A 14,850-nucleotide genomic window follows, 5' to 3' on the forward strand; every position below is an offset into this window, starting at 1 on the left:
TTTAATCCAACATAATTCGGATTTTGTGCCTACCAATCACATTTATCGATATTTCTCTGTAGAAGGGTTCACAACCACCATCATTTGTTATTCAGTAGCTAATGTGAATATTCAAAAATCATTGATTTACAACGATCCCACACAATTCTCTGGTGTATACATATATTGGAATATTCAGAATTTACTGGTACCACCGGCGTTATAATCTCCCTATCTTCAAACGAGCAGATATTAATTTTGAGAATGTGAGTTCTAATATGATAGACTCTATAAGAGCACTATCCATAGCATATTCTAAAACATAACATGCTTTCTAAATGTGATTTGGTTTTCCCTTTTCGAATAGTATAAGCTTATGGAAAAACTAAATGCGATATTTTCACGCCTATTTGACGGCAACCTTTTTAAATGTGCTCATAATGGGAGAAAAATTGATATAACTTCTTAAAGTTAATTAACACTAACTTATTAGTATATAGTCTCCCCCCAAATATAGGGGAAATATTTTCAGCCATGCACGTGATTAGTTAACGGATAGGTAATTAAATTGCGATGACAACAATTTTTTTGGTGATTACAATTTCATTAAAGGAATAAACATTGTAAACTTTCGATGATGTTTTTTATCTTTCTCTTTATATAAAAACATAGAGAGGAAAGGAAATCAAATTTTCAATATTGATCACCAACACCCATAGATATGGACCATGTCTTCTTAGACTTGATTCAATTGCACCCAAAAATTAAAACTTGGTGCGGAGAAGATATTAAATCATCGCAGAAAAAAATCATTTTAATGAGAACATATTTATGAACTCATATGTTATTGTCAATGAGACAAAACAATAATATTCCAAACAAGACTAATTAAATTGATTCAATAATCAACTATGTAGTTATCATCGAATAAAATAATTAAAAGATATTATAAGAATATCTTAACAAAATTGGTACAAGAAAGTGGGTTAATAAAGAAACCAACAATACCATCTTTACGGGTAAAAATAAAAATAAAATTAGATAAGTATCGATATGTTGTTTAAAAGAATCCACTGTGCTTGCAAATTATACAAACTCATCGTCTTTGTTTGCTTATGTATCAAAGTTGTATTAGAGTACATACAAAACATCAAACCAAAAGTTAGTATAAGGTTTAAAATTATACCGTGCATGCATATTGAAAGATTTATAAACAATTACTAAGATAAATCTTTTAGAAAGAAAAACTTCTTATAGTATCAATTCTCCTTTGCTAGTTTTCTTCTTAAAAATTCCGAAGCTCGATGTAGAGCGTGCTGATAACGTGTTATAAACTAAAAGGAGACACACAAATATAGAGAAGAAAAAGAAGAATTCTTATTAGATGTGTTCATTACAAGAGAAATGCTCTTTATTTATAGGGATAAAAGAAGATCATTTACAATAGAATTAAGGGGCATGCATCCGTTACTACTAGTAATGATGGTGGTTACAAAGTACTGAGGGAAGTGAACAGGTGAAAATAAGGTGAAAGGGTGGTGGTGAATAGGAGTGTAAGTGTTAGAGCGCTGCTCGGTCGAACTCGCAAGCGTTTCTATCTCAAGCTTGTTTGTCAAGTTTAGTTGTCAAAACTATAAGTCTTGATATCTAGTCTACATATAGCTACGTCTCGGATTCGGATAGAATGTGTAGTTGAGCTTTAGACTTCACGACGTTCATCGATTGAAGACGAATAACTACTAAGGGGAGCTTGTGGAACTTCATCAACAAAAGGTATGTGGAGACTTGAACTCATCTATCACTTAGAAGTCTATTCTATTGTATCTCCTATTCAGACAAAGTCGTATAGCTATATAGACTATACATTATACACATTTGATATTTCGAGCTGAGTTTAACTCGCTTATATCTTTCTCGAAATATGTGTTGGAAACCACGTTCATCATTATTCTTGACGAAAGTCAAAAGATGATCATGTGAAAATCACCTGATAACATTTTACATGATTTGTGTGAGACAGTCAATATTGGGCTTGCTAAACCTCTAAGAAGAACTCTTGGATCTACTCAAGTGGTCAATGATGTTGCTGATGATTGGATTAACAGTGTGCTCGGTAAAATCTTTTGTCCCGAAGTTTTGGAAGCCAGAGAAGTATTAGAAGAGATCAATGCGACTTGGAAGAAATATAAAAAATAAGGAAACCAAAATTATGGGTTCTAATATCTTTGTTTTCAATTTTAGTTCGGATAAAGAACAAGATGAGATCATTAAGGAAACTCCTTGGACGATCGAATATTACTTACTAGCTGTGGATATTTACAACCCCATAGTTCCACTGGCAGATGCAAAGTTCCTTCATCAAAACTGGACTGTCAAGTTCAGAAATCTTCAGTTGGAACATCTAAATGTGTCCCTGGTGGATGAGATTATTCATGACTTGGAATAAAAAATTGAAATTTATCCTCCTAATGCATACCAAGGATTGGTAGATTGGTAAAAGCAAGAATCAGAATGAACATAATATCCCCTCTTAAGAGAGGTGCATCGATAAAAACAACTTCTGGAGGAGAAGCTTGGGTTAAATATCACTGGGAAAAGCAGTTGTACCATATATGTGGTCAATGTTGGGTCATGGACCACTCAGATGATACCTGTGAGCAACTTGCACTTCAACTGGATTTTATGTCTCAAGAGGAGAACGAACTGTGGAGTCTGGAACAAGAAGAAGATTATGAAGTTGCTGCTGGCCCCGAAGGAGAAGTTGCAGCTGATAACATTCCTGGTGACCCTACTCATAACCTGGATGCCAATATAGAAAATGGACCCTTATCCGTAGAAATTGCAAGAGAATAAATCGATAATGCCGAGGAGAGACAAAACAAAAAATCTCGAAATGGAACTTCTGATTCTTCACAAAGCAGCATCAACGAGAAGAAATCCAACCCTACTCTTCTCAAAACATCAAATCCTCGTCCCAAACATTCCGATCTGAAACTCTCTGATGTCAAGATGAAAAGCATCCAGTCTGAGGCTTCTAGCAACCAAATGGAACCAATGGAAGGTGTGAAAATGGAGGAAATTGAGAAGGATCAAGCAGTTGAGGAAGAAATTGCACTGATTAATAACATGGGGGCGGCTAACAAGGTATTTTTAATCTTTGATTTTATTTCTCCTAAACTTTCAAACCCTATTTTTTTTTCGGGTTCATATTATGTTAATTTCCTGTTATTTTCATGCCCTAATTCTGTCTAAAAATTACAATCTTGCTCACGTAGGTTTCACTATCAATTGTTATTTTCTAGCCGATTTACAACATCACATCTAGGTATAAGTTGTTTAACTATCATTGTGTGATTATAATCCCCAATTCACTATCTGCTGAAATCCTGATTAGATTCTCTTATTTGGGTGCTTGTGTATTGATTGTTTTTAATCATTCAAGTTGCTTTGTTGAGCTGCAATTGATTGTCTTGGTTGTTGATTTAATTTGGTTTTCTGATTTGATTGATTTTAATCAATTTAGTTACTCTGTTGAGCTGCAACTGATTGACTTGGACACTCTTATAATTTGGTTCTTTGATTTGATTGACTCTAATCAATTTAGTTGCTCTATTGAGTGGCATCTAATTGACTTGGCTGTTTTATTAACTTGGGTTGATTTCTTTGCTATACAGTATATCATTATTATTATTGAATACTCTCCCGGGGACTCTGGTTTGTGCTTGGTCCTAGAGTGGATTAGTCAGTTTCTCAACCTATGTATTTTTATTGTCTGTCAAAATTTTACTACTTGCAGTTCTTGTTTGTTTTTAAACATTCTCATCATGAGAATCTTTTCGTGGAATTCTCAGGGCTTTGGAAACCCTACAACGAGAACTGCTTTAGATAATCTTATTAAGAGTCAAAATCCTAATGTGATTTTTTTATGTGAGACCAAAAATGACTCCACTAAAATGAGCCAGTACTTGAGAAGATTCAACTATCCTAACAGTTGGATATTTCCCCCAGTTTATCTCTCTGGTGGCATATGCTTACTGTCGAAGAGTGGTTTCAACCTTGAAATAGTGGATAATTCAGATAAAATGATAAATGCTATAATCTCTTATGACCGTAGCAAACCGGAATTCCTTGTAACATTTCTCTATGGTTCCGTATACCATGATGAGAAGTTACAACAATGTGATTACATTAGCAGGATTGGTAAACAAGCCAATCTCCCATGGGTTTTAATTGGTGATCTCAATATAACCATGTTTTCCCATGAGAGGTCTACTTTCACTAATCCTACTACTGAGGATTTTCCTATCATTCAACATATTATCGATAATTCTGATTTACCTGATTTAGGTTTTGTGGTTCCCGTTTCACTTGGTCTAATAGACAATCTGGTGATGACAATATTAGAGCTATATTGGCTAGGGAACTGGTAAATGGTTTGTGGCTGAGTCATTATGTCAACTCAAAAGTTTTCCATATTGACTTTATAGGCTCATATCATTTACCAATTATCTTGGTTACAAGCACTCTTTCTAATCAAGGAAAAAGACCCTATAGATACTTTAAGTGTTGGTACAGTGATCCATATTCACATTCAGTCATTAAAAATGCTTTTTCTATCCCCATTAGAGGATCCCATGCTTTTCAACTTTTTAATAAACTTAGGAATGTGAAAACTGGTTTGAAAAATTGGAATATTTCACACTTTAGTAATGTTGATCATAAGGTCATCAGGTCTCTTGGAACTCAACTACAAGTTATAAATAGTCAAGATAATACTATCCAGAACCTTGAAGCTATTAAGCCAGTGGAGATACAGTTGGAGCATTCGCAAAAAATCCAAGAAGACTTTTATGCTCAAAATTCCAGAGTCGAGTTCATGAAGGGGCATGACAGAAATACCAACTTGTATCACACATATGTCAATAAAAGAAGGCATTTTAATCATATCAGTTCTCTCAAATCGAACAATGGCCCATGGTCTAAGGATACAAATCAACTTGAAGACCTTTGGTTAATCATTTTAGTTCAATTGGTACTACGTCTTATCCTTTTCGTAGTAAAAATTTCTGAATTGCATAAATCTTTGTATAGCTAATGATGACAATGAAAAATTGTTGAGTCCCATTACTTTACAAGAAGTTAGAGACACAATAAAAACAAATGGTTTCGTGGTCTGCCCCAGGGCCTGACGGGTTTCCACCAGGTTTTTATAAGCAGAACATGGAATTAATGGAAAATGATTTTCAGAACTGTTCCAAGCTTTTTCCACTCTAAGCATTTGCTTAAAGAAATGAATCATACATTTCTGTCTCTCATACCTAAATTTCAACAATCCCGTTACTCCTGCTGACATTAGGCCAATTTTATTATGCAATATTAGTTATAAGATAATTTCTACAATCATTGTAAATAGGATGACACATCTTTTAAGCAAAATTGTATCACTCTTCCAATCTGCTTATGTTCCAAACAGGAATATCCAAAATAATTTGATTATTGGCCAAGAATTAGTTCATTCCATGAAAAGGAAAAGGAAAAAGGATAAATGGGGTATTATGGGTCTAAAGTTGGATATGTCTAAAGAATTTGATCGTGTGGAGTGGTCCTTTCTTACTGATGTTCTAAAATGTTTTGGTTTTTCTGACTCTTGGTGTGAGATTATTTATCAATGCATTAGCACCACTAGTATTTCTGTTCTTCTTACTGGTTCTCCTTGTCCTGCATACAAACCTAGTAGAGGTTTATGACAAGGTGATCTGTTATCTCCCTATTTGTTCATTCTATGCATGGAGTCTTTCTCTATATATTTGTTGCATGCTGAAAATTTCAGCTCATTCATGGGTTTAAAGTCAGTAAAGAGGCCCCTAGTATCTCTCGTCTCCTCTTTGCTGACGATTGCTTCTTATACTAATGCTACTCATGATGAGGCTAACAACTTAATGTTTCTCATTTAGGATTTTAGTCTCATTTCAGGCAAAGTGATAAATTTTCAAAAATCAGGATGCTTCTTCAGTAAGAATGTGCATTCGTACCATTGTGTCTCTTTCATTAGATCACTTAATGTTAAGAAAGTTTATCCTAATCTCAAACACTTAGGTATCCCCCTTTTCATGAAAAGATCAAAAAATGAGACTTCTCATTTTTTGCTGATCATTTCGCGAAAGGAGTGGCTAAGTGGAAAGGTAAGAATCTGACCCAATCTGGTAGGTCTGTTATGGTCAATAATGTCTTAAATTCTTCTCCCACATATCATATGAATTCCTTTCTTTTCCCAAATAACCTCATTCATAAGATGGAGCAATCCCAACGAGACTTCTGGTAGGGTAAAGGTTCAAATGGTGGTTTTTACCCTAAAAAATAGGGAAAAGTTTGCACTCACAAAATGAGAGGCGGATTAGGTTTTAGAAATTTAAAGTTTACTAATGTATCCCTTCTAGCTAAAACTGCTTGGTTACTTATCCATTCTGAAGATGAGTTATGGTTTAAAATTTTGAAATGCAAGTACTTTAAGAACCATGCACCCTTTGCATCATCTAGATATTAAGGATTCTTCATGGGTTTGGAAAAGTATTTGTCATGGTCTTAGTATCATTAAAAATCATGTTATTTGGAAAATTAGAAATGGTGAAAACATTCATGCTTTTGTTAATAATTGGCATGGGTCCTAACATGTCTGCTCCCTTATGCATTTCTCATCCTAATCTTAACCTGTGTGTGAGCAGTTTGATTGATAAACATTCTAACACCTGGAACTCAGAATTAGTGCAAGCCTTCTTTACTCAAGACAACAGTCAGAAAATAATGAATATTAGAATTCCGTTGTCTGGATTAGATAAATTGTTTTGGCCATTCATTAAAAATGGTACCTTTACAGTTAAATCAACTTATAAGCTTTTAGCTGGTGAGTTACCTTCTGCTGATCCTAATACTCATCCAAATCCTATATATATAAATCTTTGGAAAACTACCCTTGTCTAAAATTCAATTGTTTTTATGGAAATGCATTGAAGGGATACTGTTAACTTAGGATAGAGTGTCTTTTTTCAAACTTAATCAGGATAATACTTGTAGTATGTGTGATACTAATACTGCTGAATAGTTGAACATCTCATTCTGCATTGTTCTTACTCTAAATATGTTTGGGCTTCTTTGCCCTTTGGAAATATGGTGCTTCAAGATTCTGCCACTATTGTTTATGATTGGATTAGCAAATATCTTTCGTCTAATGATGCTCTCGGTTGTTCTGCTTTAACTACTGCGTGGTGTATTTGGAAGGACAGATGCTTTCACATTTTTCAACATAAGCCCCTTATTACTCTAGGCACTGTCAGACTGTCATCTAAGATGATTAGTGATACCAATGAATTCCTAACTTCATTTATACCTAATAGTAGTTGTATTGTTGTTCAAGTTCAAGCGGCTCCTTCTAATGAAAATCTCCCACTTGATTGTTGTTTAGTATATTGTGATGCTTCTCATGATAAAGATACTAATAGTTCTGGTGTTGGAATTGTTGTTCTCAACGAAACAGGGAGTTCAAAAGATGCAGAACAGTCGCAGGCCAAGCACTTAATCCAGAAGAAGCTGAATGCATAACCTTAATTGAAACTGTAAAGTAAGGTAAAGCTAGAGGTTATAGCAATATTTATTTAAGGAGTGATGCAAAGCATGTCATTGCTCTTCAGAATAAAGGGGTGGGGGAGACCAGATTAGCTAGTTCAACAATTCCATATTGGAAGATTGTCATTTCGTTCTTAGGGATTTTATCTATATTAAAACTGAGTACGTATGTTGATAGAAATTTTAATGTGGTGTAAAACTGTAAATCCACTATATATTATAATTTTTTTAACACAGACTCGGATAAAGGACTATTGACTAGATAATTAATTATGAGCTTATAATATATTATAATAATGGTTATCAAACAACCGTCATATCGGTAGAGCATTTTTTTTTCTTTTTTTTTGAGTTAAACTGCATTTGCAAAAACTTCGTCGACATATCTGCCTCCGGGCTTGACTCACCACAGACCACGCCATGTCTTGCCTCTCTCTGTTCTTTTCTCCTCTCTGTTCGAACAAGAAATAATTATGCGCACTAGAGTTTCCTTTTCAATTATGCAAATCCAACAACATATCAAACTGTAATGAGATAATTTATAAAACTTATGTAAGCTATTTATTATCCGTATAATGTCCTAAGAAAAGCATGTAATCTCATATGGATATGGGACTCCAAGAGAAGTTCCAAATCAACTTCCTAGTAATCTCTATTACACAGTACACACTCATTCATCTTTTAGCAACCTCTGAAATGTAGAGGAATCTTATAAATAATATGCTGCCTGCAGCAACACAGATCACTCAAGGTGCAATATCATACACACTTCTACACAAATAGGAGCATAAGACTAAGTAAGATCGGGGACATTCATTTAATTATTATCATAGTGTATAGCCCCTGAAAGTATGATAACCTGGGGATTATGACTTCATCCAGTGCAGTAATAACCACATCAAAGTTGTGTTGGTGCCCCTCCATTAGCCGTGGAAACATGAGTGAGATGAACTTGCTGTGGAAGAAGCTGATACTTGATTCCTAAGGTTTCAAAGATTTTCTTCAGTTCAAGAATGAGTTCAGCCCGGCGTAAGTTTCTCTCTAAGAAATTTTGATGGTTTTGTGTGTGTGTCACAAGGAGACTCATATCCAACTTGTTCAAAGTCGAAATTTCTTTCACCAGCAATGCGTGTTTAGGGGCCCAATGCTTTGGTTTGTTCTCTATAAATCTGCACTAAAAAACAGATCATGGCCTGACACAACATGAACTCAAAAGATACAAATAATGCGTTTGTAAAAAGAGTAAACTAGAAATGTCTTTTGTGTTGCTTACGTTTGTATGTCCTTTTTAAGAAGATTGATCTTTTCCGAAGATGTGGAGGAGTTTATCATGAAATCAACATAGTCAAGCATATCGGGACTTCTATAGTAATTGCTGATCGGTTTTGTGCTTAAAACAGAATTCGGATAGTAGACCTTTTCCATATCAATTTTGAGGAACACTGTTGTCAAGATATTCATCTCCTCAACTATCATCTGCCAAATTAGGAACATTGCTGTCAAGATTTTCTTTAATTGAGAACTTTGGCAATCCAAAAGTAAATAAACACTGAACAAAACGCCAAATTGGTAATCCAGCTTTACGCCTAGTATATATAACAATGGGAAGTTAGTTGCCTCTAGGATAAGGAATTTTACCATGACACCATCGATTTTGCACCGGTCACCTACATCGAATGGATGCATTACAAAGACGAAGACGACAGACTCAAAGATTGTCTTGCACGTATTCTGGAACATGAAACCCACAAGTAGTAGCTGAGATGTGATCACGAGGATGACTTTGGATGTCGCAAGCCCCATCACAAGGACTATGACCACGGCAATAAGAACCGACACAAGTGCACTAGCTAACTTGTGAAGCTGCTCAACCGCTGTTTTCGTGTCATTCAAGGAATGAGCTAGAGCCCTTCTCTCAATGTAAGCCTGTACCTGCAGATGTTAAACCAGTTGTCTTTGTATTGTTTTTTGCTGATGACAAAAGAAAGAAAGAAAGAAAGAAAATATATATGTGAAAAGATAATCTTAATTACCACCCAATTCCGAAAAGCAGATTTTTTGATTTGCCCAGTTTCAACAGCTCCATCAAAGAAAGGCAATATCGTGCGGATATCTTCTCTTCTTAAGAACCTAAGCAGATCCTCCTCGAGTATGTACCTACAACACCACAAGCAAGTTTATCCAAAAGATGCATTTTGCTATATATAGGTGATGATGAAGGATCAAGAGCAGGAAATAGTAATGTAATATTTACTTGGCATCAGGCTTGGCGACGTGCTTGAAAACCCTTTGGGCTGTGACTCTTGCTTCCCATTCGCTTGTGATTTCTGAAGTCTCAAAATTATCGACTGTCCTTGAGATTGTGGACAGACCAGAATACATGACGTAGTTCACCAGCCTTCGGACGCTCCAAGCTGAAGCAGTACTTTGCCTACTTAGCTTCCTCAGCCTCTCAATGTCTATCTTCCTTGAACCACCTATTCCTCCAGGCACCTTTTCCCCATCTTTCAAATTTGTTGGCATCGACCTAATTACATATTGTAAGAATGTTAAGCGTCAATGCCTTGCTATTTCTGTGTGCTAATAATTAGAGATCCAAAAAACAGATTTCCAGGAATACAAAAAGTTTAGCTCTTTGAACCCTGTGCAAGTACTACTTTGTAAAGATAAGTGTAAGAATAATCGGAGGTAACTGAATTACCAGAAATTCAAAAATATGAACATGAAACCAACTTTGCTAAAAACATAAACTTATCAGAAAGCAGTTTAAAAGTTGTAGATACCTTGAGGGTCCGAAAATCTTACGCTTGGCCGGCACTGTCTGATCAATCTCACCTCGTGCAGGACCAGATAAAGAATCCAAAATGTAATGGTAGAAAACACTTTCTTTCATTCTATCAAAAAAAGTTGCCACGTGAAACGAGGAAGCCAAGATTTTCACTAGAACAGTCTTGATCAACCAGATTGTAGCACCAACAAGTACCGCAATTAAAGCCCTAAACACTTTCTTAAAAATCTCATTGTTCTTTTGGACATCAGGGCTAAACATTAATGACCAAGACAATAAAACTAGCGCCAACCAAATGCAATTTTGAAAACTTTTGCTTAAACCGTAAACAAAATAAAGAACTTTTTCTCTCAACATAAAATTTTTCTCAATGAAAAAAACTATAATCGCGATAACCCAACCGGAAAATAATCTTCCCGAAAAAATTACCATGATCATTAAACACCATTTCCAAGTTTCTAAACCCCATTTTGTTTGGTCCTTCAATGATTTAACTGTAAGACTACATACTAAAGCAGTTGTAATAACAACAAAAAGTATCCATTCCGCTATAATTTTCCAACCACATCTCTTGTTATTTTTCCTAAAATGATCTCTTTCTTCTTCGTGTTCTCGGTGCCATATTTCGTTTTCGTCGTCATCATCTGATGACGAATTGTTGGCACTGTCTATACCTTCGGTTTCACGATACATTGGTGATTTTGTTGGGTGAGGATAATTCACTTCGGCAAATCTTGATTTGGGTTTTGAGAAATTCAATCTTCTAAGAGTTCTAGGTGTTTGCTGTGTGGATGGAGAATTTGGATGACTGCAAACATCAGTTTCAGCTGTATATCTTGGAGTTTTTTGTTGCTCCATTTGAAGAACAACTTGATCTGCAATGGGTTTCCCCTTCTGCGTATTCTGCATCTTTCTCTTCCTAAAGAGAAGAGCATGAGCAGAAAATAGTTGAGCTAGGAGATTATCGCAGCAATACTTTACATGCTCTGGTGGATGATATTTATGATCAATTACCTATATTAGGAGCAAAACTTAACTTTCAAAGTATTTATTTATACCAGCAAACTTAGATGCAATTGCAAACTAAACCGGGAATGAATTTGCATTACATGATTGCTGTGTGTAAGTCAAATAATTTCATCCCCGTTTAGATGGATGCGGTGACACGCCTCAATTGAATCATTGGAGTCAAACTGAAAATATAATAGAAATATCTAAGATAAAGTAAAGAAATGGTGTTTGATGTATGTAATATAAGTTGATGAAACACCCGTTACCTACAGGCTACACTGGATGGTAATGTTCTGAAATGACATGCTAAAATGCAATAAAAAATTTCTCCAGATGCCATCTGTCACGGTATATAACATCATCTATTTATTTTATTTGTTATTTTTTTTTCAATAAATGGTAACTTTTTTTAAAGACAAATGTATAGACCAAAAGTCCACCAACCTCATTGTGTAGAAGAGTTCTTAGAGGATCCCAAAAATCAATATCCAAGATCAATCTAGTTGTATCTGAGTTAAGATGATCCAAATTCTAACAAGTATGAAACTTATAATCTATCTTTTAAGATGTGAATTCAACAAGAACGAGTCCTGTTTTTGATTTCAAATAAGAAGGACTTAAACTACCTAGATTGATTATTTACTACTTGTGCTGTTATTTTTATCATAAAGATAAACAATATAATGCAGAAAAAGAAAAACACAGGACACCAGAAATTTTGTTAACGAAGAAAACTGCACCTGTAGAAAAACCCGTGGACCTTTCCAGCTTTGAACACCACACTGCATTAAACCTCTACAGACACTAGCGTACTATCAGAATTCAGATTGGAATGTAGTAGAGACCGAATTCACCCTCCAAGAAATTCAGCCACAACCGTGTTCCTTACGTCCCTTGAACCTCGTAAGGTTCGACGTAGTTGATTCCCTTAGTTGACATCCTACACATCCTACGAGTTGCTTCAACTTCAGTGAAGACTTTTGACATCAATCTTCCTCTAACAGACAAGCCTATTTGATTTCATTTTAAATTAGGTTTGGAAATCTGTTGAAATAGGTAAAGTCCACCGAACCTCACGAATTCGGAACACTTACACTCAGTTAGTTGAGAAGCTTGGATTATTAACCACCTCTCAAGAACAACCCAAACAAAACAAAAAAGAGTTTAAATATTTATCTTTAGGAATCACAAAGCCCGAAACGAAAAAACTTTGTGATTTCTATCTATCTCGTTCCTGATCCAAGATTACGAAAACCTCAAAGACCAATAAGAACAATATTGAGATTCAAGTACTATCACGTAAAGATAGTGTGATCGGGATTCAAGAATCCCTAAGTAAAATCTTCAAAGTCGTAACCCAGTTATGTTTCTCAGATGAAACCTAGGTTTTGGAGGATGACTCAAGCTTAGCAACTAGGAGAAAAGAGTGCCAGGGATTGAGAAATCCTGTTGCAAGAGTCTATCTATTTATAGATTTTCAAGACTCTAGGTAGCTTTGGATTCAAGCTAAGGTAGCTTGTGATCCAAGAAAATACTTTCTCAGTTTAGATGATGTTCTTAATAGGAATTCATGTAAGTATGTGAGAAGTCTTCCTTAAAATCACACATAAGGATATGCAATATGGTCCAGGTTTTTGGAACAGTGCACAATGATGGTTCATAGCGGATAAGTAGCCTTTGAACTTACAAGCACATAGCGGTCTTCAGCAAAACTTAAGACTAACCGGTGATCCACAAGCACAAAGTGATTTTGTGAATAAAGTTGTCAGAAAGTGTTTGTGGGAGTTGTAGCAAAAGCGAACATAGTCATATGTAGTAGTTCATGTACTCTGCTAATACTAGAACAATACAGGTTTGCAAACCTCTGACAGTTCGCGAAGTCAGTGCACAAGGGTTTGCAAACCTTAACAATTTGCGATACTCATGTCACAAGCGTTTGCAAACCTCGGCAGTTTGCGAAAGTCAGAAGGTAGGGGTTTGCAAACCTACCTCATTCCAGAATTCAGATTAAAGGGTTCGCAAACCGGGTTTACCTATACAATTCACAGAGTTCAGACTGATTTTGGTAAAACATATAAGTATTTATACCTATTGTCAACAAATTTTTTTTCTCACATGATTAATTTGACACATTCCAATTAGCCATATATTGTACGCGTTGTTTCTTGGGAAATTTCCAAATGATCAACTTGAAACACAAATAGTTAGCGAACAATAAAATTTTCTAACTAAGATTGCTAAGGATCTACGAACATCCATTGCTTGAATTATTTATTCGATAGTTTAACTAAGATAAGCTTAAACTCGAAATTTCTTCTTTGCAATATTAAATCTACTAATATCGTACGACATTGTCTCGTAAGATGGAATGATAAATGTCGTGAGTAAATAGGGATATGTCAGTCTTCGCATACCTCTTTTTTGATGAAGTTCTCGTAAATGTCTTTGTTTGTTCTTCAACCTTCAACCTTCAACCTTCGAGGGTTATTCACTGATGTCTGATACCCAACTACTATAATGTAATCCTAGTTTAAACCTTGACTTTCGTAGACTAGAAATCAAGATATAGTTTTGTATATCTAACATCTACAACAAGTTTGAGACAACAAAAGTTGTGAGTTCGACCAAGCGATAATCTAACAAATACCTTTACAAAGCCAAAAGTCAGTTTTCAAAGTACTTTTTTATATGGAAGTATTTAAGTTTAAGGATGGTTTCCCACAAAGAATTAGGATAGGTAATCAACCTCCGATCAACCTTAGTTATCAGAAATTCATTCATAGTTTTAATGTTTCTAAATCCCAACCCCCATCTTTATTCTTATAAAACCAGACGATGCTTTGAGGTATAACCTTCTCTTCCCTCATAACTTCATTTATAATTTTAATGTTTCTTATACCAAATCCCATATTTATTCTTATAGATACCAGACCATGCTTTGAGGTATAAAATGCCCCCCTTTCCTGTTTCGGCCATGGAATAGATGAAACAAATAAATAAATGGATTTTGGTCAAAAAAAAAAAAGAAAAAAAAAATCTCTTTGGAGAGCAAATATTTTGTTAGCAAATTTTATTGGGAAACTCTTTTCAAAAGGGTTAAGGATTCGACTCTTCCAACCCTTAATCCCATTGGAAATTTTTTGAATAGCGAATTCAAAACAAACATTTTTCGAAATAATTGTGAATTATCATCCAATTTTATTTTTTGAAAATTTAAAATTATAATAATAATTTTATGAAATTAATAAGAACATATTTACTGAAAAATTGAAATCAGTCAACATTCTAAGAATACTTTTGCTTTCTATGAGATTGCCATTAACAAAATTCAAATAGTCATTTGTGAAGAACAAATATGGTTGACAAGACGACTGTCTTTAGAAACCTTTGGTACCATGTATGGAATCGTCCTTTCAGTTGGAAGATGATAGTGTGAAAAAAATTACATACAC

The 14,850-nt window shown here is 34.9% G+C and overlaps 1 protein-coding gene and 1 long non-coding RNA gene across 2 annotated transcripts; one reads left to right on the top strand and one right to left on the bottom strand.

Moving 5' to 3' along the window:
* The first annotated feature begins 2,379 nt into the window (after positions 1-2,379).
* Positions 2,380-7,835, top strand: LOC113302743. Its single transcript, XR_003337069.1, has 2 exons — positions 2,380-3,123; positions 7,511-7,835. It is a non-coding gene; the product is annotated as an uncharacterized LOC113302743 (long non-coding RNA).
* A 414-nt stretch (positions 7,836-8,249) lies between these two features.
* Positions 8,250-11,401, bottom strand: LOC113301373 (mechanosensitive ion channel protein 10-like). The gene is made up of 6 exons (XM_026550145.1): positions 10,383-11,401; positions 9,854-10,126; positions 9,633-9,756; positions 9,238-9,531; positions 8,873-9,075; positions 8,250-8,768 (listed from the first exon to the last, which is right to left on the bottom strand). Exons 1-6 carry the CDS (start codon positions 11,294-11,296, stop codon positions 8,498-8,500), a joined length of 2,079 nt encoding a protein of 692 aa, XP_026405930.1. The 5' UTR covers positions 11,297-11,401; the 3' UTR covers positions 8,250-8,497.
* Between the last annotated feature and the right edge of the window lie 3,449 nt (positions 11,402-14,850).

Source organism: Papaver somniferum, chromosome 8 (genome assembly GCF_003573695.1).
Source record: "Papaver somniferum cultivar HN1 chromosome 8, ASM357369v1, whole genome shotgun sequence".
NCBI classification, from domain to species: domain Eukaryota; kingdom Viridiplantae; phylum Streptophyta; class Magnoliopsida; order Ranunculales; family Papaveraceae; genus Papaver; species Papaver somniferum.

Bases quoted from the DNA above. Each gene is read 5' to 3' on its own strand.
- LOC113301373 (XM_026550145.1), bottom strand. From the start codon at position 11,296: ATGCAGAATACGCAGAAGGGGAAACCCATTGCAGATCAAGTTGTTCTT. The intron at 9,532-9,632 runs GTAATTAAGATT...TAACATCTGCAG, and splicing joins CTGCTTTTCGGAATTGGGTG to GTACAGGCTTACATTGAGAG. The intron at 8,769-8,872 runs GTAAGCAACACA...TTTTTAGTGCAG, and splicing joins CTTAAAAAGGACATACAAAC to ATTTATAGAGAACAAACCAA.